At 44.8% G+C, this 25,390-nt stretch overlaps 1 protein-coding gene across 1 annotated transcript in view; it reads right to left on the bottom strand.

The window, feature by feature from the left end:
• The window catches only part of Dnah3 (dynein heavy chain 3, axonemal), an 88,960-nt gene that overhangs the window by 32,917 nt on the left and 30,653 nt on the right, over positions 1-25,390 (bottom strand). Inside the window, exons 18-41 of the mRNA XM_028314977.1 lie at positions 25,091-25,284; positions 24,305-24,433; positions 23,500-23,638; positions 23,194-23,256; positions 21,994-22,146; positions 21,313-21,536; positions 19,089-19,257; positions 18,127-18,232; positions 17,653-17,822; positions 16,847-16,961; positions 16,276-16,490; positions 15,577-15,783; positions 15,013-15,084; positions 14,542-14,685; positions 13,183-13,368; positions 12,584-12,810; positions 10,985-11,165; positions 8,570-8,717; positions 7,788-7,876; positions 7,222-7,335; positions 4,524-4,649; positions 3,575-3,735; positions 2,108-2,251; positions 1,243-1,362 (exon numbers count right to left, since the gene is read on the bottom strand). Coding sequence (XP_028170778.1) covers positions 1,243-1,362; positions 2,108-2,251; positions 3,575-3,735; positions 4,524-4,649; positions 7,222-7,335; positions 7,788-7,876; positions 8,570-8,717; positions 10,985-11,165; positions 12,584-12,810; positions 13,183-13,368; positions 14,542-14,685; positions 15,013-15,084; positions 15,577-15,783; positions 16,276-16,490; positions 16,847-16,961; positions 17,653-17,822; positions 18,127-18,232; positions 19,089-19,257; positions 21,313-21,536; positions 21,994-22,146; positions 23,194-23,256; positions 23,500-23,638; positions 24,305-24,433; positions 25,091-25,284 — 3,596 coding nt within the window. The remainder of the gene's footprint in view (positions 1-1,242; positions 1,363-2,107; positions 2,252-3,574; positions 3,736-4,523; positions 4,650-7,221; positions 7,336-7,787; positions 7,877-8,569; positions 8,718-10,984; positions 11,166-12,583; positions 12,811-13,182; positions 13,369-14,541; positions 14,686-15,012; positions 15,085-15,576; positions 15,784-16,275; positions 16,491-16,846; positions 16,962-17,652; positions 17,823-18,126; positions 18,233-19,088; positions 19,258-21,312; positions 21,537-21,993; positions 22,147-23,193; positions 23,257-23,499; positions 23,639-24,304; positions 24,434-25,090; positions 25,285-25,390) is intronic.

The following is a 25,390-nucleotide window of genomic DNA, read 5'->3' as shown; positions in this document are numbered from 1 at the left end:
TCTATTGCTGTCAAAGTGTAAACAAACTTTATTTTAAATCGGTCGGCCGTTTGGTGTAGTGGTTCAGAACGGACTACTATGCCGAGAGGTCCCGGGTTCGATTCCCGGCCGGGCAGAAATTGAAATGATGAATTTTAATTTCTGTGACGGGTCTGGGTGTTTTCTATGTATAATATGTATGTATTTACAAAAAAAAAAAAAAAAAAGTATATATGTAAGTATGTTTATCCCGTCGTCTAGTACCCATAGTACAAGCTTTGCTTAGTTTGGGACTAGAGGCGCAGTGTAAAATGTCCAAGGATATTTAAATGTGTGAAATTGATTTTGTGAATTAAATTGCTAAAATCTTTTTATAGTCGTGAAAGAAAAGTGGTTCACAATGTGTTAAAGTATTTGTCGAAGAGAAATATTAAGGGTTCGGACAATATTTTCATTGATTAATGTTTCCGACAAAGGTTGTCAAATTGACTGACATGTTTATCGTATAGTACAGTCCGCTATGAAAAATTAGCTGTGGTTTGTTTTAACTACCTATTTTAAAGTTTTTCGTCACTTTCTAAGTGTTGAATTTTATGGAATTGGGAAAGAAGTACCGAGTTTGAAGCGTTCATGAGCAGACATTGCAGTTGAATATTCAAGTTCTGAATTTGATTATTGATCAATAATAAAATAAATCCTACTAGCTCGATTGATGGTTTCATTTAATTTATTTAAACCAGGTTACCTATAATCATATTTTTTCGTTAATTTATGAAAATATCAAATTAGCCCGTAATCCTGAATCCTGATACATAAAGTTAGCCTATTAATTTAACACAGGTACGACTGTACTCAGTGTTGCACTATCAAATGCAATTGACGCGCCTCTATGCCAGGGTTTTTATGTTCCTGGTCAGGCTATAATAGTTGAATTAAGAACACAAAAATCTGTCAGAATACGCGAAAAGCGTATACAGATACAAATCTTTGCTTGTGTTGATCGCTTCAACTCTTACTGCGCCACCTATACTGTGGATACTTTGGTTTGTTGTAATGTTTACCAATTATTTTGATTCCCGAAATTAGCTAGAAATGTTTACCAGGAAAACCAGGTATATTGCGTAGTTTTATCAATACGCAGAATGGATTTCATGTATAATATTTTTTTATCCACAACAAGGAAGCTCTTGGCCTGTATCTCACCTGATGGTAAGTGATGATATTATGACTTTTATAACCCTAGTACTAATTGGGACTTCTTACCTGATCCTTGATTTGGTAATCTGGTCCACTTTCAAAGCGTAGAGGCTCTGGAAAGCTTTGATGAGTTCCAGGTAACTGGTGGGCGTCACGTACACTTTACGCTTTTGATCCGAGTAGAATCTACGGTAAACATAAGAAATATAAAAATTTGTCAACCGTATTGTGTCTCACATTAAATTTGTCAACCGTATTGTGTCTCACATTATGACATAATATGACAAGACTTCAAAGGCATGTGGTAGACGAACGTAGCCATATGACGTGACCCATTTTTTTTACCCTCATCCTGTCTTGGATTTTTTTAAAGATTATTAGCAGTTTGTATTGCACAAATTACTAATAGTCCCGTTAGCCCCTCGTGTTAAGCTAAATAAGCTTGTGTTACGAGTGGGCTCATCACAATAGTCGAGCGGCGGTGGGATTCGAACCCCCGTTCCTCGGATCTCGAGTTGGCCAATCCGACCACTTCGCCGTTGAATTTAATTTCGGTTGATTGTGTCAACTAATCAATTTCACTGGATATCACGCAAGGCTGCCCTTGTTCTGGCAAAGCACAAGGGCTGGGTGCCACAAGAAGTGATTTTTTTTATCTTCCTTTTTTCTTTAAATACTTGACGATTAGTAAGTACTATTTAAAAAGTCTATCTATGCCATTGGTTCCTAAAGTGGGGGGCGCACCCTTATGTATAAAAAACTGACCACTGAGAAAATGCATTCCAGACTGCTCAATATGACCAATAAATAATCTTGACTGGAGGAGGGGGGCGAGGAATTTTTTGTAAGGTCGAAAGGGGGCGCGTCTCAAATAAGTTTGGGAACCAATGATCTATGCAAATAAAAAAATGTTGACTTTAACTAGATCTACCTGTCGCTGAGCGCCACGACGCTCATGTGGAAAAGCTGGCACATCTCGACGCAGGCGGTGCACAGCTCTTCTTCTACGTTCTCCATCTTGGCGATAAACATGGACGCCACGCGCTCCAGCGCCTCTGCCGGCCACGCCGTGAACCTAAGCGAAAAGTACACACGACAGCACATCAGGTTACCCATTTTTGTTGCAAAATCACCCCTAATACCACTGCACAAGAACCCGCAGTGGTTACGTTGACGTGCCGTCGTCTGTACATTCATTTCAACCAAAGAACGTCCATGGCTGAACTAAGGTCTCCCTAAGGACTTCCAAACAACAACTGTAGCCTTATTCATGTTACAAAACTTCAACGACAACAAAACACTGAGTTGCGATCCTATCGACTAATCGTTTTATCAAATTGTGAATACGGGATTAGAACTGTTTTTCAATGGGACGACGTAACAAAACTTCAATGACAACAAATCGCTGAGTTGCGATCCTATCGAGTAATCGTTCTATGAAAATGACCCTTGTGAATACGGGTTTACAACTGTTTTTCAATGGGACGACGTAACAAAACTTCAATGACAACAAATCGCTGAGTTGCGATCCTATCGTGTAATCGTTCTATCAAAATGACCCTTGTGAATACGGGTTTAAAACTGTTTTTCAATGGGACGACTTCTGAATGTCAGCGAGATTTTGACTGTCAAAATACGTGAATTAGGCCACTGGTCTTGCGCTTTCATCCAGGTGCTATCCGTGACCTTATACGCTAGTGCTATCCGTGATATTATTGTGAGTCCACCCACACTCATTTCACTCTACGTTTTCCAGTCCGTGGTCGCCACTCGAGAACTTATTTAGCTCAAGAGCCATCATTTCTATCACTGTAAGCTACCAATGTGCCTCGCCCACTGCCATTTTGTTTGCTGATTCTGCAGGAGAGCGGACAGTAAGATGCTAATCCTACAATACTATTATTTAAATTAACAGTATCCACAATACATAAAACAAGTTTCTCATATAAAAAATCGAAATATGTATCTGAATTAAAACTTCATGTCACATGACACAAAATTAGAGAGCCCTGCGGCGTTTAATTTGTTACGGGACTATTCCCGCCTCTCGTTCCCACCACTGCAAGTCCTGTGTAGCCAGGATCTACAGCTTGACCGCCACAAAAACCCAACCAATGAAGGTCAAGTTTGTCCCGGGGGAAAGTTAAACTGTCATTGGACCCGCAACGAAATTAATCAGAAGAACATAGGAGGAGTTCGAAATTAAGGTTCGACTTCCCTCCAATGCCAAGCGGATGACAGGTGACAAACAAAGGTTTAAAACCTTTAAGAAAAGATTATGCACCACGGACAATAAATATCAATTAAGGGGGCCTATCTTATGAGCAATTAGCAACTACCTGCCAATAATATTTTTCACATATTTTAATTTGTTAGACAAGAACTTGACTAAACTCACCAATCAATAGTGCAGCAGTTAATCAACGAAGGGAACATCCTCAGCCTATTGCGGAAGGAATCTCCAATGGGGGACATGGCCATGACGATGCGCAGGTTGGCCTTGACGCGGTCCACGTAGAAACCGAACATAGCTAGCGGGGTCGTCTCCATTTTCTTGCCCTGGAATGGCCATAATAGGATTTAGAGAAGAAGTTGTTTGGTGAAAAATAATTTGGTAAAGATGGTACTTACGTGTCAGATGACCAATGGTAAGCGTTGGAAAAAACATTGTTCAAATTAGGTTATTGAATACAGTATCAATGAAGCATAAAATGGGCTCTTTAAAAGCCTAATTTTTAAAAAAAGGTTCGACCAAAACAACGCGTGCAGTCCGCGAGCGCGATGGCGATCAGAAGTAAACGCTTTGATTGTTTGGTCGAACCTTAAGTGATTTTTATGACTTTTAATCCAGAGCATCTACTTACTTATCCAAGAAATTTCGCACGTTGTCACACTTCTACTGGTCAACCTTGGTATAGTCCGGTCGCCGAGCACGAAGAATTTCGTCCAATGACCCCAAGCTACCCATCCTTATCGCTCGCGCGTAATTAATTATATTGCTGTCGCGACTGTGCGACCGGCGGCCGCAGTTAGTGGACGAAATTCTTCGTGCTCGGCGACCGGACTATACCAAGGTTGTTCAGAACATGCGAAATTTCTTGGATAAGTAAGTAGATGCTCTGGAATAAAAGTCAAGATAAGGATGGGTAGCTTAATTGGGGTCAATGGACAAAATTGTAACTCAAAACTAATTAACCAAGCTTTGTATCAGATCCCCCACACAAGCAACGTGGTATAATAAAAGTATTAGCGAATGTATTTGCGATTTGTTGAATAATCTGTCTTACCTCTTTTCACAAGTGTATAACTATCTATAGGTATCTACTGCAACATTTCAAAGTCCTTACAGCCTCTCTGACGGCGGCCTGCATCTTGTCCAGGATCTCGACCTTCTCGTCCATGCCGTACAGGTTGGGGATGTCTCCCGTGTTCAGAAGCATGTTGATGTCCTCCACCATGCCCTCGTACATTATCTACAAATATTACATGTTATGGGAAAGCTATGGTGTTTTTACTATTTTATTTATTTTACCAATGGTCCGTGACCCTCACTCGGCATGGGGCACACTGAAAACCAGCGCCGTGGCCTTCGTCACCGTGGGCCACGGCATATGCTGAGTGGGGTCCCGTTGCAGTAGGCATCTTGTTGGTGAATGGGTGGCACAGCTCAGTTTACTCTTGTTTTAATTTTTTTTTGCTTCCATTATTATGTGCAACTGTCATGTCTATGTAATTGCCTGTATTTGTGTGATGTCCATTGTAATAAATGTATTTATTTCTTTCTTTTTATGAGCTGGAATATCAATACAGATGTAGCGCATAGCTGACATACTTGTAGTAGTAGAACGGTGTGGGAGGGTGTAAGGTGTTTGTTTCATTCAGGACTTACGTTAAAACCTATTATAACATGGCCGTGGCGTGCGCCCACCCACACCACCACCACGTGTAGAAACTCGTCGCCCGCATTGACGCCACACTGCGATTCTTTTTTATTTATTACTAGCTGACCCGGCGAACTCTGTTCCGCCTTAAAGGCAATAAATAAGCCATCGCAATTTTTCCTTATTTGCTCACCGTTTAGACCTACCCTGGACTACGACAAACATTTTAAAACCAAAATCAGCTCAATCGGCCCAGCCGTTCTCGAGTTTTAATCAGACTAACGAACAGCAATTCATTTTTATTTATATAGATTTACTAGCATTCCACCCGCAGCTTTTATCGCGCGCGTCCCTGTTTCAAAAACCGGGATAAAAATTATCCTATGTCCTTTTCCAGAACTCAAACTATCTCTATGCCAAATTTCATCAAAATCGGTTCAGTGGTTTAGGCGTGAAAGCGAGACAAACAGACAGACAGAGTTACTTTCGCATTTATAATATTAGTATAGATTTATTTTATTAGGTGCACAAAACGGGTGCGTGACAGTTAATATAAGTTTATATGATATAAATTCATTTCAATAACGTTCATATTGTATAATAAACGTATTTTATAATAACACTTGATATAATTTTTTAACATCTAATGTTTACTTCATATAATAAATAATTTCTAATAATTTCATTTGAGATACCAATCATAACGCATAAAGACATTTGATATAAACCTTATTTAATCTAAGACTCATTTGATGTAATTTTGTTTAATATAAATAATATTTCATATAACCATTACATAAAATAAATATTATTTGTTTTAACGACTATTTGGTATACTCTTTAATTGATATAATTTCTGATAGATATAACTTTTACTATGTTTCTTTAGCTTGACTTATAAATGACTTTAGTGACAAAAACGAATCGCCGTAAAACCGACTCCACGTAGTCTTGTCTGCCCTACCCCTAGAGTGTAATTTAGAAGCGCGTAGGCACGGAGGGGCGAGGCGGCCCGCGGGCTGAGGAGCAGGTGGCTGGAGAAGCGAGGCGCCGCGGCTGAGGCTGGCCGGCAAAGCCGGCCAGCAAGCCGAAAACGCGGTGTCGAGCGAAAGCCATCTGCGACGATTAGCACGCGAGGGACCGCCAGAGCCCCGCAGTGCCGGAGCCGTGACAGAAGTCTCAAGTTTTTAGTTAAATTTGCATGCTGCATGCCTGCATGCCTGCTTGCTTGCTTGCCTGCTTGCTTGCTTGCTTGCCTGCTTGCTTGCCTGCTTGCTAGCTTGCTTGCTAGCTTGATTGCTAGCTTACTTGCTAGCTTGCTTGCTAGCTTGCTTGCTAGCTTGCTTGCTTGCTCGTTTGCTAGCTTGCTTGTTTGCTTGCTGCATGCCATGCTTATTATAACAATTGAACTTTATATAAAATTATTGTTTTATGATTTAAGTTTTATAGGAAAAGAATTTTATCTCATTTGATTTTTCGACATTTTATTTTTATATGATTTGAATGTTATTTGTTTTAAATAGTATACATTGTAAGTTTTATAGAAAATATTTATTATATCAAACCATTTTATATCAGTTGTTAGTTATTTGTCTTAAAATTATTCGTTTCAAAATTATATTATTCGTTTATTATAGTAAATAATTATTATATTAAATGATTTTATATAATTTGATGTTATATCCTCTAAGTATTATATGATATGTAGTTATATCATACATTACACACCCGCACAAAACAGGGATCTCACACTATTTTCGTGTCGATACAGATACGCGTGTTTTAGCGTAGGCTCTCAACGTCAGCGAAACTTGTGCTTCAGACATCGATATACATATCTGACTGCTCTTACATCACATGTCACACCTCTCTCACTCCGCTTCCCCGAGAAACTAATCATTTAGGCACTACCTGTATTCAATATTGTAGGAATGCTATCATAGATATGATAAAACTCAAAGATGACTGACTGACTGACATAGTGATCTATCAACGCACAGCCCAAACCACTGGACGGATCGGGTTGAAATTTGGCATGCAGGTAGATGTTATAACGTAGACATCCGCTAAGAAAGGATTTTACGAAACTCCACCCCTAAGGGGGTAGAACGGGATCCACGCGTACGAAGTCGCGGGCGGCCGCTAGTCGTAGATATGACCTGACCTGGTTGTCGGCGAACAGGAAGACGAGCGGCTTGCCGATGATGCCGGCCTTCATAAGTAGCTTGCGGATGTCGTCACGCCACTCGTTCTGCCCGTACACGCGGGAGATCTCGATCTGATGGACAGAGGAGTTAAATATCAGGATACTAGTGCTATATTTTTGATTTTAGTTTCAACCAAAGAACATCTACTGCAGGACAAAGACCTCCACTGAAGATAATAATAATAATTACTCTTTATTGTACACCAAAGAACAGAACAAGTGTGAAGCTCATCACTTACCATCAGGTGAGATGCAGGCCAAGAGCTTCCTAGTTGTGGATAAAAAAAAACAGAAAGAAAAGGAACACATAAGGTACAACTAGGCGGTGTTATCGCTATGAAGCGATCTCTTCCAGACAACCTATGGAGAGGACAGTTACTTAAAACAACGAAGATATCCACAACGACCAATCCTTCACTGACCACATCTAGGTGCTGTGCTAGAGATACTTAATCAACTTGTAAGTTTTTGTTAGACACCTCTTAGTCGAAACATAGATTATTGAGATAATCAAACTAGCTCACCTGAATGACATTCATTTCAAGAATACTAGCGGCCAGTTTGACCGCACTGCTCCTGCCGCTGCCACCAACACCGACCAGTAGCAAATTTCCTAAAAATATTTGCGATTAGTATGAGCTTCTTTCACTCTTCTTTCGGTCATTTGCTTTGTGCTAAATGGGTCAAAATCTTAGTGCCAATCTTATGCCCTCGTTAGAACGGAATCATCCATAACTATGTCTTTTTGTAAAATTGCTGGCCTTTGAATAATATTAATTATGATCTGCATCCCCCTCACCGTGGGCCACGGCATATGCTGAGTGGGGTCCCATTGCGATGGGCATCGCTGTGCGACAGGGTGGCACTGCTCAGTTTACTAAACTTGCTCATTCATTGTATGTTTTATATCACCTCTGTCTTATTTGCTTTTTTTTATTTCACCTCTTTTGTCTTTTGTGATGTCCATGGCAATAAATGTTTCTTTCTTTCTTTCTTATCTGGGCCTTTTCAGGCCAAAATTTAATAAAAATCACCTAGGCAGGTTCAAAATCAAAATCAAAAAATATTTATTCAGTTTAGACCACAAGTGGCACTTATGAACGTCAATAGAAAATAATAAAAAAAGAAAAAGGTAGCCCTTATGGGGCACTTTACATGTCTCCTTATCTTTCGTTGTTTAGGTTCGTTTGTTGTCTTACTGATTCGACTTATCTGATGTGGGAACTTCAAAGAGTTTTTGGGACACCTTTGTGGTAACGAAAATGTATATTGGTGTTTGGTAATCAGTCCATTAGTTAGACAGTACCGTTATCCTGAAGTAGCACGCGCGTGCAGCGTGAGATGTGGTCGAGCGCGTACCGGAACATGACGAGAGCCATGGGCGACGACGACACCACGTTGTACTCTTCTAGGTAGTACTCCATCTTCACCGCCATGTCGTCCAGGTCCATCACCTGTGGACACCATATATCACATTCATCATCGGCATTATTTCAGCTACAAGACGTAGACGTCATTGGAGGAGCCTCCTCCTCCAATGACCTCTTGCATGACAACAGACAAGTTGCAAATGTACAACTAATCATATTTGAGAGTTGATGGACCTATGTTAGAGACAGCAAGGCCGATCCTGTGCAGGATCAAATAGTGAGTTACAGAAAGGTACACATATAAGCACAAAATATCCCAATGGGTCGACGTGCACTGCGCCCATGCGCGGCCCTAAATAAGATAAGATAAGGTACACCAACTGCCAGCGAAGTAGAAAATAGTAAACTTGTTGTTTTTTATGTAAGAGCCAAAACAAATGTTTCTTTCTTTTCCTTCTTATTAAAATGTTATCATTATTTCGTTAGCCTTGCAGATCAAGATCCACCAGTTTCCACCAGTTGGCGCTACTGGTCAGTAAGGTCCTGGTCGCTTTTTTTAGAGAAGTCACCATTGTCGAATAAGACACTCTTGTTTCTTGCCAGGCACAAACCAATGAGTTTAAATACGGTAGCCCTGGCTGATTACACAATACAGTATCCTGATCATATACCCAATTTATCACACAATCCACCACTGACCTGATCGTAAACCTTGGAGTCAGCAGCACCACTTCGAAGAGCCAATCCATCACAAAATACACCACTTGACTTACTTGACTTAATGCGCTATGTCCCCTAGATGGGGCACAGTGCGTCAATAGTCCTCCATCGCGTTTGGTCTCGAGCTCCGCGTTTGATCTCGCTCCAAGTCTTGCTGATTTTCTTATTTTCTTCGCCTCATCGTCTACTACAGTGTGCCGCCAAGTTTGCCTGGGTCGACCACGTTTGCGTTTTCCTTGGGGGTTCCTATCCAGAGCCTGCTTGGGGATGTGATCGTGGTCCTTTCGGAGAGTGTAGCCGATGTAGTTCCACTTGCAGCGCTTGATTTCCTGGTCGATCGGAATTTCGTGGCAGCGTTCCAAGAGTTCGTTGTTGGAAATTTTCTCGGGCACGTATATGCTGAGAATTTGGCGAATACACCACTGACTTACGAGCCAATTCATCACACAATACACCACTTGACTTACTTGACTTAAGGTCCTATGTCCCTTACATGGGACATAGGGCGTCCACAACAGTCCTCCATCGCTTTCGCTCCAAGTCTTGCCGATTTTCTTCGCCTCGTCTGCTACAGTGTGCCGCCAAGTTTGTTTGGGGCGACCACGTTTGCGTTTTCCTTGGGGGTTTCAAGCGAGAACCTGCTTGAGGATGTGATCGGGGTCCCTTCGTAGTGTGGCTGATCTAGTTCCACTTGCAGCGCTTGGTTTCCTAGTCGATCGGAATTTCGTGGCAGCGTTCCAAGAGTTCATCGTGGAAAATTTTCTCGGGTCAGTATATGCTGAGAATTCGGAGAATACACCACTGACCTGGTCATAAACCTTGGGGTCGGCGTCGGGCTCCATGTAGTTCCCGAAGAAGATGTTGGCGGCGTGCTTGTTGGCCAGCTTCTCGCCCTCGGGGATGTAGCCCGTCTCCTGCAGCACCTGGTCCATGTGCACGCGGAAGTTGCCGTACACCTTCAGCACCACTTCGAAGAGCCAATCCATCACACAATACACCACTAACCTTAGTATCTGCCGCCATTCACTGTAATTATGTTGGCGGCGTGCTCAGATGGTTTCCCGCGAAGATCGGCTACGTAAGCCATTATCGGCCGCACCAGCGCCGCCAAGACAGGAGTCGAAGTGCACGATGGCCGAAATTAGTCGAATGAATCATCATCATCATCACACCACTAACCTGATCATAAGCCTTAGGAAGTTGCCGTACACTGCCTTCAGTACCACTTCGAAGAGCCAATTCATCACACAATACACCACTTGACTTACTTGACTTAATGTGCTATGTCCCCTAGACAGGGCGTCTACAACAGTCCTCCATCGCGTTAGGTCTTGAGCTTCGCGTTTGATCTCGCTCCAAGTCTTGCTGATTATTTTCGCCTCGTCTGCTACAGTGCGCCGCCAAGTTTGCTGGGGCGACCACGTTTGCGTTTTCCTTGGGGGTTCCAATCCAAAGCCTGCTGGGGGATGTGATCGTGGTCCTTTCGGACTTTCGGAGAGTGTAGCCGATGTAGTTCCACTTGCGACGCTTGATCTGCTGGTCGATCAGAATTTCGTGGCAGCATTCCTAGAGTTCGTCGTTGGTTTTCACGGGCCAGTATATGCTGAGAATTTGGCGAATACACCACTGACCTGGTCATAAACCTTGGGGTCGGCGTCGGGCTCCATGTAGTTCCCGAAGAAGATGTTGGCGGCGTGCTTGTTGGCCAGCTTCTCGCCCTCGGGGATGTAGCCCGTCTCCTGCAGCACCTGGTCCATGTGCACGCGGAAGTTGCCGTACACCGCTTTCAGCACCACTTCGAAGAGCTTTTGTCTGAGAAACAAACACATTAATGAGATTCTTATATTAAGAAAAAGGTTTGAGACGAGCGAGTTTAAGCCTATAAGAACAATGGTGTGCCATCTCTATATTCATTCTACCCGCAAAAAGTGTTTTCCAAACTCTTTTCTATAAGAGTAGGCGCACACCGTTGATTTTTAGTTGGCTGATAGTTGTGCCCGATTTTAAATTGTATAGGGAATCGGCCAAATCGAATCGGTGTAATGTGCGCACTTACATACATGCCCATACTGATCAACTGCCCGACTAAACTATCGGTTGACGAAAAATCAATGGTCTGCGCCTAGGCTTAAGACGAGCGAGTTTAAGCCTATTAAAACAATGGTGTGCCATCTCTATATTGTCGACAGTCATCCTACCCGCAAAAAGCGTTTTCTCAACTCTTTTCTATAATAGTTAACTGAGATTAGCTGCCTGCTCATGTCTTTTCTGAACAATTTGCCCTGAATTTTTATAGTCAAAGCTGGATGCCTATCCATACTGGATAGATATGCACCTACTAGTCTGGAATTTGACATCATTTGACATTTTGGTCAAATGAATGTCGTTTAATAGCAGCTAACCTGAACTGTGAAACTGTGTGTGTTCTCTTTCTTAGTTAATGACGAGCGCGAAGTCCTGCAGTTGGAACAAGTAGTGGCACTTGCTTGCTGTTGGGAGGAACTGGGACGCCTATTGCCTTATGGCTGAGACAATGGTATATTCCATCCTTCTTACCTGTCGGCGTCGTCCACCAGGCGGTCGTAGAACACGCGGTAGGTCTCGTGGATCCACAGCAGCACGACCTTATTCAGTTCCTTCATGTGGCTGGAGGGCACCAGCAGGATGCCCTTGATGACTCGCGCGAAGTCCCGCAAGTTGAACAGATAGTGGCACTTGCTGGGAGTTGGCAGGAATTGGGACGCTACTGCCTTGTGCCGAGACGATGGTATATTCCATCTCTCTCACCTGTCGGCGTCGTCCACCAGGCGGTCGTAGAACACGCGGTAGGTCTCGTGGATCCACAGCAGCACGAGTTTATTCAGCTCCTTCATGTGGCTGGAGGCACCAGCAGGATGCCCTAAGACAGGTGTGGCGCTTCTGTCTTCCCTCTCACCTGTCGGCGTCGTCCACCAGGCGGTCGTAGAACACGCAGTAGGTCTCGTGGATCCACAGCAGCACGAGTTTATTCATCTCCTTCATGTGGCTGGAGGCACCAGCAGGATGCCCTAAGACAGGTGTGGCGCTTCTGTGTTCCCTCTCACCTGTCGGCGTCGTCCACCAGGCGGTCGTAGAACACGCGGTAGGTCTCGTGGATCCACAGCAGCACGAGTTTATTCTTCTCCTTCATGTGGCTGGAGGGAACCAGTAGGATGCCTCGATAGGTGTGGCGCTTCTGTGTTCCCTCTCACCTGTCGGCGTCGTCCACCAGGCGGTCGTAGAACACGCGGTAGGTCTCGTGGATCCACAGCAGCACGAGTTTATTCATCTCCTTCATGTGGCTGGACGGCACCAGCAGGATGCCCTTGATGACTCGCGCAAAATCCCGCAAGTTGAACAGATAGTGGCACTTGCTTGGAGTTGGCAGGAATTGGGACGCTACTGATTTGTATACTTCCATCGTGGCTGATACCACCGTCTGGGGAGGAGTATGCGATTTAGCTAAAGTAAAGTATGCTTTATATCCTTCTTAGAACCAGACATAGCAGCATGTTTCGCTAAGTTCTATTGCAAACAGCTAGGGACTGAAATTTTGCATCGGATGATATTTTACGGAAGAATATAAAAAGGCACTAATCTAAGCGGGTATGTATCAACTTAAACTGATAGGTATTCTTTATATCAGGTAAGCCTGTTTGTCCACCATGAGCAGTGTAGGTCAAATTCCCCAGTTGCATCTGGTAAAAAAAGACGTGAGACGTGTGGAGGAAACATAAATATAAATGTTTGTCTTGCTTTATTGCCTTGCCATTACGTAGTTCTAAACATCTTTCCCCGGGAAACAACTTACCTTACTCTGCCTCATAAGAGTGTCAGTGAAACCCTTAGTAAAGTGCCAGTCCATGATGGTGCAGAAGATTTTGTTGAGCGTGTTGTCCTCGAAGGAGTCCAGCGTGATGAGCAGCATGTGCCGCGTCAGCCGCGACGAGATCAGGTTGGAGCCGCCGCCGGGAGGCAGCATGGCTGACACCAGCAACTGAGCACAATGGATGCGAGTTAGGGTATGGTTACATTGGCCAAGTGGACGCAAGAAATATTTGGAGGTCGCTTTAAGGGCGTGTGTTGACGAGCCGGTTACTATCGGGGCCGGCATCGAATAGAATAGAAATCATTTATCGTTGGGCCGGTTTTTCGCCGGTTTATTGCCGGACCGGGTAGGAACCGGCTCGTCAACCCACAACCTAAATGTTAGTTGACGATCTTATACAGTATACCAGCCTCTAAGTCCGTGCTAACAGACTTATGTATTGTTGTAAATAACGTCATAGCATAAATGAAACAATGATAGACTTTTTTCAGTGATCTCAAGATTATTTCGTTTTGAAATCGAAGACAAATTCATGCATCACAAAGGGCGTTGCTTGTAATATTAGCTTCGGGCTATACACCGATCTCCTTTGGATTACGCTGTGATTAAAATCTGAAGTCATTTATCTGGCCGAACAAAACGCTCGTATTCACAAACATTACTATGCGGTCTTACAGTGTGCGTGGACGCACAGAGTGACACGCGAACCAATCACAGAGTTCTATTCAAGGCTGTGCGTTCGATTTGCTGCTTCACAAAGCAAGCATCGTTTGTGAATACGGCGTATAGGCAGGCCTGTTCATCTCCGCGAGTTTACATCGAAAACAAAACACGCACGATGGCCCACCTACAGGATACTATTCGACAAGGCCTCACATACGAGCGAACATTGACTCACGCACGCGTATTCTTGTGTATGATGGAAGAAAATAAAGAAAATGGTGTACTAAATACTGTGCAGTATAACTCCCTAAATAATAATAAAAACACAGAATTTTTTAAGTTTCCTCAAGACTCTGAGAGGTAAAAATAAGTAGTTAATATCATTCATGATAATTCATGCTAAATCATGTATTTCCTCCGCCATTTTCCGCAGTTTGGCACCTCACGTCACATCATTTTACCGAAGCCCTATAGCTTCGGCGCAGTGCCGATCACTGACGTTTGTCAACAAAATGGTGTTTGACTCTTGAGACAGGCTAAATTACACCATATTGTTAATGACATTGAGAAAACATTTTTTTAAATACCTTCGCGAAGTAAAACTTCTGTACGTAGTACTTATTATTATTCTATGGTATAGGTAACTGTAGCATTCGTATTCCAGGACTCTAGTCTCACCACGTCGACGACCTCCTGGCGCACCATCTCCTTGAGGTCGTACCAGTGTCCGTGGTCGATCCACTGCCGAAGCAGCTCCAGCGGCGGCTGCGCTCCCCACTGCTCCTTCTGAGGCATGCTCAGGTCATCCACGAATAGTACACACTGCAAAAGAAATGTCAAAACTAACCAAAGTGACATTGACAGCGGGGCGCCACCGTCAATACCGGATCGCTGGTTCCGAATTTTGCCATGTTGAAAACTTTATAGTTGAACGATGGTGGCATCCCCCTGTCAATGAGTTTGGTGGAACAATTCAATTTAGGTCATCTATACACATAGAGGCTGCGCAGAGGGTTTCAGAGGGTAAATCCTTATAGTGTCCAGTTGCTCAAGTTGCTTTGCCATGTGATGGTTTGCCATGTTGGGTCTACATACTAAATAAAATGTAATAATAAGTAATAAAACATTCCAAGGAACTTTTGGACTTACCTTTTTACCCATAGAAGGTCCGAATACGCCTTTACGTCTTCTGTCTACTTTTGACATGATGATATCTTGGGTCTGTAAAATAAATTGTTACAGTTCAAGGTTAATAATAATTAGAGGACTTTTCTAGGTGGACAGACGATCGGGTGAAGGTCGCGGGTAGTGCCTGGATGCGGGCGGTGCAGCACCAGTCTGTACAAATTAGGTCTTTGTACAGCAGTGAAAGAAAGAAACATTTATTACAATGGCATCACACAAATATAAAACCTAATATACTAAACTGTGACATCCTATCTGTGACATTGAAAGCGGGGCGCCACCGTCAATAGCGGATCGCTGGTTCCAATTTTTGCCATGTTGGAAACTATATAGTTGAACGATGGTGGCGCCCCTCTGTCAATGAGTTTGGTAGGACAGATCAGTTTGGGTCATCTATACAGGCAATTACATAGGACATGACAGTGGCACATAATAATGGAAGAAGAAAAAAATAAAAACAAGAGTAAACTGAGCAGTGACGTCATTTGGCTGAAACGAACGAGGATATACATACAGCCTAGAAGTTACCTGATTGGCCGTGGTCCTGGCGCTGAAGTTGATGGTGTTGGTTATGTACTTCTCCTTGGGCAGCGTGAGCAGGAAGTTGAGCACGAGCGAGGACTTGCCGGTGCCAGTGGGGCCCACCAGTAAGATAGGAATCTTGGACTTCACCATCTTGGAGACGAAGTAGCGGAGACACGCGTTTTCGTTCGTCAGGATTATGAGCTCGTTGACCTGTAGGCGAATTTTTAGAGCGATAAATCGACATTGAATTGCAATATACATCAAATGGAGTGTAATAATACTACGCTGTCAAGAAGTTTAAGTTAAAATAACCGTTCCTATGACCTTGCAGACAAGCCAGGCTTTTCTAAAACAAGTCATATAGTAGAATAAAAAGCCGCAATTCATCCTTAAATAATATTAATTTATAGAAACCATAACGAATAGACAAGAGCTTGTCAACGCCAGACCTACGTCATTTTATAAAAGCTGAAAGTTTGTCAGCGTCAAGCTCCCAATAGAGGATAGAATCAGCCAGACAGTATTGACAGTTCCAACTCCTTGCCAGACAGTTTTTTTAGGATAGCTGCCAAAGCCACGATGACCCAAACTTCATGATTCACCAACATTCTATCCTATATTGGGAGCATACGCTGAGAAACTTTCAGCTTTTATAAAATGACGTAGGTCTGGCGTTCACCAGCTCTTAGTCTAGAATGTTACCTTCGCGTTAGCAGCCAAAGGTACTTCCTTCTCCAGATCGACCCACGGGATCCAGGTGCCGTTGTTTCTCTTATCGTACACGTAATCGAACACCGTGTCCTTATCCTGGAACAGCTGGTTCTTAGTAAGCTTGAAGGACTTGGGCTTGGGGTAGGCCGCATTGCTGCCATCCAGGAGTTTGCGGAAGAACGAGTCGAATTGCTTGCGGCTGTCGCCTGTTATTTAGGAATAACAAACAATATTAGCTATTATTTTGCTGCAAATATGACATTTGTTTCAACGCCAACGAGAAGAAAACTTTTTTATCGCTCAAGAAATTTGAAGTAGTATAATCACTGGACTCTTTAATGAGTTTGCGAAAGCGACGAACGATCCGCACTATAGTTTTCTCTTGGCAAGTGTTCATAACGTCCACAACGAACATCATATTTGAAAACCTAGAGATGAAAGTGTCCATTGGATGGTCAATGAATATATATTATTTTATTAACACGGAATCTACGTCTATTGTACGTTTCTTGAGCTAGAATACGGGAGATGTTATTTATGTAAGTAAATATGCGATATTTACCCGTCAGAGTGGCGCACAGTCCCCACAATAGGCTGAACACGAAGGTGCATTGTAGCCACATGGTGCTAAACTGGGACTCGCCTTCGAGTAGGCATGTGAACAGGCGCGTGAACGACTGTAAAAAAGGACATACGTTCGATCGTTTTACAACTTATCAACACAAACAAAAACGCGACAATAATAATGGTGGCGCCATCGTGATGTTAGTTAGTTAAGTTACCAAATAACTACATTTACTGTTGCTTATAACTAATTGGTTTCAAAACCAAGCTGATACCAGATGGGGTAACTTCCTTAAGTCATAGTCATAGCAGGCCTGTTCATCTCCGCGAGTTTGCATCGAAAACAAAACACGCGGGACGGAACCTACTGGGATATTATTTAATCGACAGGACACTCAGGAGCGAGCATTGACGTACGCACGTGTATTCTTCACCCATTTGCATTGTAAAGAAAATAAACTATGTATGTGAAAACGGTGGAGTAATTAATACTGTGCAGTATTTTAACTGCCTGAATAATAATAGAAACACAAAATATAATTCATGCTTATTCATGTATTTCCTCCGCCATTTTCCGCAGTTTGGTACCTCACGTCACACATCATTTTACCGAAGTCAGCCCTATGGCTTCGGCGCAGTACTGATCACTGACGTTTGTCAACAAAATGGTGTTCGATTCTTGAGACAAGCTAAATTACACCATATTGTTATCGACATTGAGCATACATTTTGTTAAATACCTTCGCGAAGAAAACCTTCTGTACTTATTATTATTCTGTGGTCATAGGTTCACACAACACTCACAAAGAACTGGTGGATCTCGCCGACCACGACGAAGTGGTGGCACTTGACGAGCATGAACTCGAAGATGGGCGGCACGAGCCAGTCGATGAGCTCCTGGATCAGCTCGAACTGCTCCGGGATCAGTTTCTTGCTCAGGTGCGTGTTGTACGACTCCAGGAACGCTCGCCAGCCTGGTTAATAAATTATTGATTAATAAATAGTATACGTTTTCACTCATTGCTTGTGTTATTCCGTATGATATTAATTAGCCGACCAAAGACACATAGAGAAGTATTGGTTATAAGATGATATCATACCGTCCCGTGGCATAAACGATCTGATAAAAGTTTAAAAAGGACTCAAATTCAACTATGATCATTTCCTAGCTAGCTGATATGATAATGAGTAGACCTGCATGTTCTTGTAGGTATTTTAAGCGTAAATAAAGCTTGTCAGCTGCGAAATATAAAGATGTGAGACTTGAATTTTGCATACCTAGTTGTTCAGGCTCCATGTAGATCATGCCACATCTGGACACCGTGGCTGGAGAGGCAAACTCCAAATCCGCTGGTTCGAATATCAAGTTCATTTTGTTTGTCATCTAAAAACAATATTTTAGTTTCAATACATAAAAAAGCTTTACACAATGACTCACCTAGGCATAGTTAATGACTTTTATCATTGGAGTCACAGTCATAGTTAAGGTCAAAAAAAGAAAAGAAGAAAGATGGACCCACTTTGTTCAGACACTGACGAGTACACTGACACTACTGACGAGTGACAGAATCTTACTATACAGTGGCGCCATCTTGGTGAGTGCTAATAAGATAGTCCTCCTACCGCTTCGACGGTCACAAGTTGGCCCCACTGTCTTAGCCAGTAGTGAGTCACAAGACCTTACTCTACAGTGGTGCCATCTGATGAGGGAAAATAAGAATAAGAATACTTTATTCAGCATAAAAAGAAAAATACAGTACATAACATTTAACTACAAGCTATGCTGAAGAGGCGTCCGCTCAGCGATATTCGCGACATAATAAGCGCCATATCGAGAAGCTAGTTTTCAGCGGGAACCAATACGATAGCCCTCATTGCCTCAGCCAGGAACCGAACCCTTGACCTAACTTTTTTTTTTATCCACAACGAGGAAGCTCTTGGCCTGTATCTCACCTGATGGTAAGTGATGATCAGGCCGAAGGTGGAAGCGAGCTTCACCCGGAATCCTCAACCACGGAGGAACTGGCTATCTTACCTCTAACTGCCGGAACACAACAATGCTGTTAACATTGTTGTTATGGCGATAGACTTAGCTAAGATGGTGGTAGCTAGTCAGGCGGACTTGAACAAGCCCTACCACCAACCAAACCGAACAGAAAAATCTGCCCTCACTGGGAATCGAACCGGGACCTCTGCGTCTGAAGTAGGTGGTCTTACCACTAGGCCACAGAGGCGGTTACCTGGATGATCTCTCCGCTCATGAGGCACAGCTTCTTGTTGTCGTCGAGCACGGTGTTCATGTTCTCGATCCACACGGCGTCCACGGGCCCGTCGAACAGGATCCACTTGCGGTCGCGGGTGATCGACATGGCGTACTCGCGGAAGGCTATGGCTAGGACTCCGTCGGACCTGTAGACGATATGGTATTAAGTAATTTCAACAATGGATTTTGAACTTTAACTCCGGTATGCTAAGGAGTCATATCGGCATACGTCTAAAGGTAGCCTTTCGAACTAAGCATCACAGACGCAGCGTCTTGAGCTTTGGTCTTAAAGGTAGCCTTTCGAAGCGAGTTAGTGACGCGGCGTTAATGGCACAAGACCAAAGCTAAAGACGCTGCGTCTGTGACGCTTAGTTCGAAAGGCTACCTCAAAGCGAGCAATAAAACTTGCAGAAGTTAACTTCCGCCAGCTGTCACTATGTAAATCTTACAGAAGTTGGCTTGTCACAGCTATTTACACAGTGTTAAACAGCTTGCGGAACGGGACTATTCCCACCTCTCGTTCCCACCGCTGCAACTCCTGTGTAGCCAAGATCTACAGCTTCCGTTAAAAAAACTTCTGCAATTTTTATGGCTGTTCTAAACCTCGCATTAGAACACAATGTGCTTCTAAAGTTCAAAGTTAATCTTTTGTGTCCATATAATCGCACGCCATGATTAGTAAGCAAAAGTGACAATGGGCTAGGGCACATAGCACGCAGAACTAACGGCCGATGAAGCAGCAAGGACCCGGAGTGGAGGAAACGTACCGGCAAGCGCAGTGTAGTCCACCCACATGATGGACAGACGACCTCATAGAGGCAGATACAACCTGCTGGTCCAACTGGCTGATGATGATGAATGATAGTGATGAACGCGCCTGCGTCCGGCCGCCACAAAAGCTCGGTCTGTGGGCGCCCGTTACACAGTCGCGACAGCAATATAATTACGCGCGAACGATAAGGATGGGTAGCTTGGGGTCATTGGACAAAATTCTACGTGCTCACGGACCAGACTATAGTCCACTCACCACTCGTGGGAAGCGGGGTCGAAGCAGCCGTACAGCTGGCCCATGGTGATGGCCTTGGGGTTGAGGATGCGGTAGATGACGCCGAGCTCCTTGTGGCGGCTTCATCAGCTGCTGGGAGGCCTGCGTCTGGCCGCCACTGGTCCACTCACCACTCGTGCGAGGCGGGGTCGAAGCAGCCGTACAGCTGGCCCATGGTGATGGCCTTGGGGTTGAGGATGCGGTAGATGGCGAACTCCTTGTGGCGGCTTCATCAGCTGCTGGGAGGCCTGCGTCTGGCCGCCACTGGTCCACTCACCACTCGTGCGAGGCGGGGTCGAAGCAGCCGTACAGCTGGCCCATGGTGATGGCCTTGGGGTTGAGGATGCGGTAGATGGCGAACTCCTTGTGGCGGCTTCATCAGCTGCTGGGAGGCCTGCGTCTGGCCGCCACTGGTCCACTCACCACTCGTGCGCGGCGGGGGCGAAGCAGCCGTACAGCTGGCCCATGGTGATGGCCTTGGGGTTGAGGATGCGGTAGATGGCGAACTCCTTGTGGCGGCTTCATCAGCTGCTGGGAGGCCTGCGTCTGGCCGCCACTGGTCCACTCACCACTCGTGCGAGGCGGGGTCGAAGCAGCCGTACAGCTGGCCCATGGTGATGGCCTTGGGGTTGAGGATGCGGTAGATGGCGAACTCCTTGTGGCGGCTTCATCAGCTGCTGGGAGGCCTGCGTCTGGCCGCCACTGGTCCACTCACCACTCGTGCGAGGCGGGGTCGAAGCAGCCGTACAGCTGGCCCATGGTGATGGCCTTGGGGTTGAGGATGCGGTAGATGGCGAACTCCTTGTGGCGGCTTCATCAGCTGCTGGGAGGCCTGCGTCTGGCCGCCACTGGTCCACTCACCACTCGTGCGAGGCGGGGTCGAAGCAGCCGTACAGCTGGCCCATGGTGATGGCCTTGGGGTTGAGGATGCGGTAGATGGCGAACTCCTTGTGGCGGCTTCATCAGCTGCTGGGAGGCCTGCGTCTGGCCGCCACTGGTCCACTCACCACTCGTGCGAGGCGGGGTCGAAGCAGCCGTACAGCTGGCCCATGGTGATGGCCTTGGGGTCGAGGATGCGGTAGAAGGCGCCGAACTCCTTGTGGCGGCTTCATCAGCTGCTGGGAGGCCTGCGTCTGGCCGCCACTGGTCCACTCACCACTCGTGCGAGGCGGGGTCGAAGCAGCCGTACAGCTGGCCCATGGTGATGGCCTTGGGGTTGAGGATGCGATAGATAGCTCCGAACTCCTTGTGGCGCGGCGGCGGCTTCATCAGCTGCAGCGCGCGCAGCGAGTCGGCCAGCGACTGGTAGGCTTGCGTCTTGCCGCCCATGGGTGGGCCTACCACCATGAACCCGTGGCGGACCAGCATCATCTCGTAGATCTGTAACACGAAGCTCAGTAAGTGAACTGTCACACTGGCGTGTCGGATGCACAACCTACCAGTGTGGCAAGGCCCTAAGGGCTCCTTTAGGTGCACATTAGTATGGCCATAACTAACCAGATCTGCGATGGAAAAGGTAAGAAGAGTGAGTTCGTTCGTTCGTTCGTTTCAGGCAAATGAGTGAGTAAAATCACAATATTATCAAAGTCACTAATGTCAGGCTCGTACGAACACTTTTGTATTTCTTATTTTAGACAGCGCGCAAATCGGAAAGGAATGCTATGGTGATGTGTTTCTAATGGAAGATGGCTAGAATTTCGCGAATGGAGTTCCAGCGTAAATTCCAAAGGGGTGAGCGAGCACATAGGATGTCCTCAGCCAATGTTATGACAGTAATAAGTAACGATAAATAAATAAATAAATAACTTTTTGCAATCAATAAACGAATAAAACTCACTTGTATAATCTTCTCCAGATACCAGTCAGTTGGCTGCAAGTTGCGTTTTTCCAGGTCCTTATTGATGCACTTAAGCAGCTCGGCGCGATCCGGTTGAGGGATCTCCACTCCAGGGAACAGATCGGAATAGATACCCGCGAATAAAGGCACGTCCTGAAGAAGAAATGTAACAGATATTTCAAACGTTTCTCACTTGAAAAAAATCACTCTGTAAAACTTTAAAAACTTCAGTGTAATGTTTGCTAAGTATTTAGGAGTCACGGAATATACTTGTAGCGTACTGATCCGCTACCTCTTCCGCTACCGCTCATCATCTTACGCCAGCGCCTAAAGTGGCATGATGATCAGGCGATTTCACCATCTACGCATAGCTACGACAGCGCGCCGGCCTGCGCTCCGCCTACGCACAATATGAATGCGTGTGCGCTTTTGTCTTAAGCCACGCCTCCTCGACCGCACGCAACATGGCTGCGCGTGCGCTTTTGTTTAGCGCCCCGTCGGGTCCGAGCGACGTCACTGATAGCTCCCGCTCTGAGCGGGCGTACCTTTAAATGTGTCTAAGATATTTCACGTAAGCTGCAGAGCGTGATGTTCCACAGTATTTAATTTGTCCAAGACATCTCTTGGCGGTCAAGTTGCCTACACCACGCGCCTTCCAAAGTCACAGCATTTACGCGCCACAGCTGCTCAGAGCAAACCATTTACGCAACGGTTTTGTTTGTGCCATAGCTGCTCTAAGCACAGCTAAAGCCCGGTCCGTGAGCACGTAGAATTTTGTCCAATGACCCCTAGCTACCCATCCTTATCGCTCGCGCGTAATTATATTGCTGTCGCGACTGTGCGACTGGCACCCACAGTGAGTGAGCGAGCGCGATAGCAATATAATTACGCGCGAGCGATAAGGATGGGTAGCTAGGGGTCATTGGACAAAATTCTACGTGCTCACGGACCAGACTATAGTTTGCAGCGGTCACGTACCAAAGTTACTCCGAGCTCATCGTGTACGTAGCGTCTCTTCGCTCCAGCTTGTCACTTTTGGTGGCTTTAGGAGCTCGTACCATCACAACCCAGGACCGAGCCGCCTAGAGACGTATGACACGGATGGCCAACCCCAAATAAAATGGTAATGGGCCAGCAGGCAAAGAAGAAGGAGCCCGTACCATCATCAACAGTTAAGAAATTGCTGTTGCGAGCTCTCACCTGCGACAGGAACTTGGGCATGTTGACGTCGATGATGGCCCGCAGCACGAGCTGCGCCTCGTCCTTGAAAATGAAAATGAAATTTATTCGTCATTATCATAGGTACAAAGTTGTTAGGGGTTAGTAGGTTCCACTATGATGCAATGCAGTCAGTCAGTCTTTCTAATTATTAAATACAACAAAATAATAGCTAATGTCATAAAGTATACAATTTCAAATGATGTCAAAACTTAACCTAAAGAATCATTACAAAATTCATCAATGGTATAATACACCTTCCACGACCTACCACGACCTACCACCTACCTTCTCGGGGTAGTTTTTCTTGAGCGCGCCGGAGGCCAGCAGCACGGATTTGACGGCTCGCATGCCGTAGTCGTAGTGGTTTTGAGATGACAGCTGTTCCGAACATAACTTGTATGCTTGCACGATCTTGCGCGCTAGCCTGGATAGGACACAACGATGTTGCTTCAGTATGTATGTATCAACCAAATAAGGCCCGGTTTTCACCGAGGCGGAGTAGAGCGTAAATGAGTTTTGAATAATCACTGAGATTATATTATTTCCAAATCTCCTATTCGCTCCGCACCGCGCTGCCACCGCTGTCAAATTCTATAGAAAAATAAGTCCGCCCGACACATCTCTCTTCTCCACTCCGCTTTGGTGGAAACTGGGCTCAAGGTAGGGAGAAACGATTCCATTGTCTTGATTGTAGAAGAACGTGAACCTAGATCATACACAAAAAGTTAATATTCTTGATTAAACTACACATAATTGTCAATTTTATTCTAAGACTAATTAAAGTCAAAGTCAAAGTCAAAATTTCTTTATTTGTTTAGACTAATAAATAGTTCTTACAAATCGTCATTTTGCTCTTAAGGAGCCTCTACATGTCTCATAATCTTTTTACGCGCTTCGAGACCAACATTTGGCAAGTGCTGAGAAGAAGCGCCGCAACAAACTCAGTCACCACTGTCTGCCGGTTAATATAAATAAATAGAAATAGCAGTAGTAGGTACATTCGATTGTATAGTGTATAATGGGTATACAAAATTGCGTGGTATATTAAACAAGGTAGTTAAATATAGTATACACAGTAAAAGCAACTCACGGGCCGGCGCAGACGAAGCCGTTGGAGTAGAGCGTGATCTCGCCGATCATGGCGTAGTCCGGCACCATCATGGCCACCGTCCGGAACAGCACTTTGAGGTTGTCCGGGAGCTCCGTACGTCCGGCGTAACTGGGTAACAAGATCATTAATTCATCGATTGCCAACATCCTGCCACAGTTGAAAAACGAATTTTGAACTTTACGAAATTAGAAAATTATAAATAACTTGAAAAAATCGAACTGCCTAAGGCGGGAATTGAACCCACGACCTTCCGCTTGCCGGGCGACTGCTCTTCCAACTGAGCTACAACACTGGATGAACCTTTACGAAATTAGTAATATCAATGAGGGGCTATCATTAACAGTTCGCATCACTGGCGATTGAAATGATCCTACGCTGTAGCGTAGTGGCGCCATCCTGGTGAGTGCAAATGCGATAGTCCTTCTATCGCTTCAGCACTCACCAGTGCCTTACAGTGACCTTACTCTACAGGGTGTTAGGTAAATGGGTATATGAGCCGACACTAGCCCATGTTAACATGTTTTTTTTTAATTTTCATAAAAAATAAATTTTATAAAATCCGATTTGTATGAAAATTAAAATAATTAAAATGAAGATATCATTTTATGACTTCACCATACCATTTATATGACCATGTTAACATGGGCTAGTGTCTGCTCATATACCCATTTACCTAACACCCTGTGTAGTGGTGCCAACTGGTAAGCGCTAAAATCTCTAGCCCTCATTGAAAACATTAGTTACTTTGTAGCAAAACCTCCTCACCCAGGATTCATAGTAATAAAGACGGAGCAAGTAGGGTTGAGGCTGATCTCCGTGCCCTCGAAAACGAAGCGCTTCTCGCGGCGCAGGATGGCCAGCTGGATGGACAGTATCTGCTGCGCCACCACCGACAGCACTTCCAGGTCGATCCGGTTGAACTCGTCGAAGCACGCCCACGCGCCCGATTGGGCTAGACCCTAGCGATTGGTGAAATGTAATGAAATCATCATTTCATTAACAGGATGGACTGATCTAGGGATGTTATGGATATGTGGTTTCGGTTACGGATACGGTAACGGATAT

Source organism: Ostrinia furnacalis, unplaced genomic scaffold (genome assembly GCF_004193835.3).
Source record: "Ostrinia furnacalis isolate ACB-3 unplaced genomic scaffold, ASM419383v2 OfSCF4936, whole genome shotgun sequence".
Classification (NCBI taxonomy): domain Eukaryota; kingdom Metazoa; phylum Arthropoda; class Insecta; order Lepidoptera; family Crambidae; genus Ostrinia; species Ostrinia furnacalis.
Note: the sequence above shows the minus strand (reverse complement) of the source record. Positions and strands in the feature narration are given on the sequence as shown.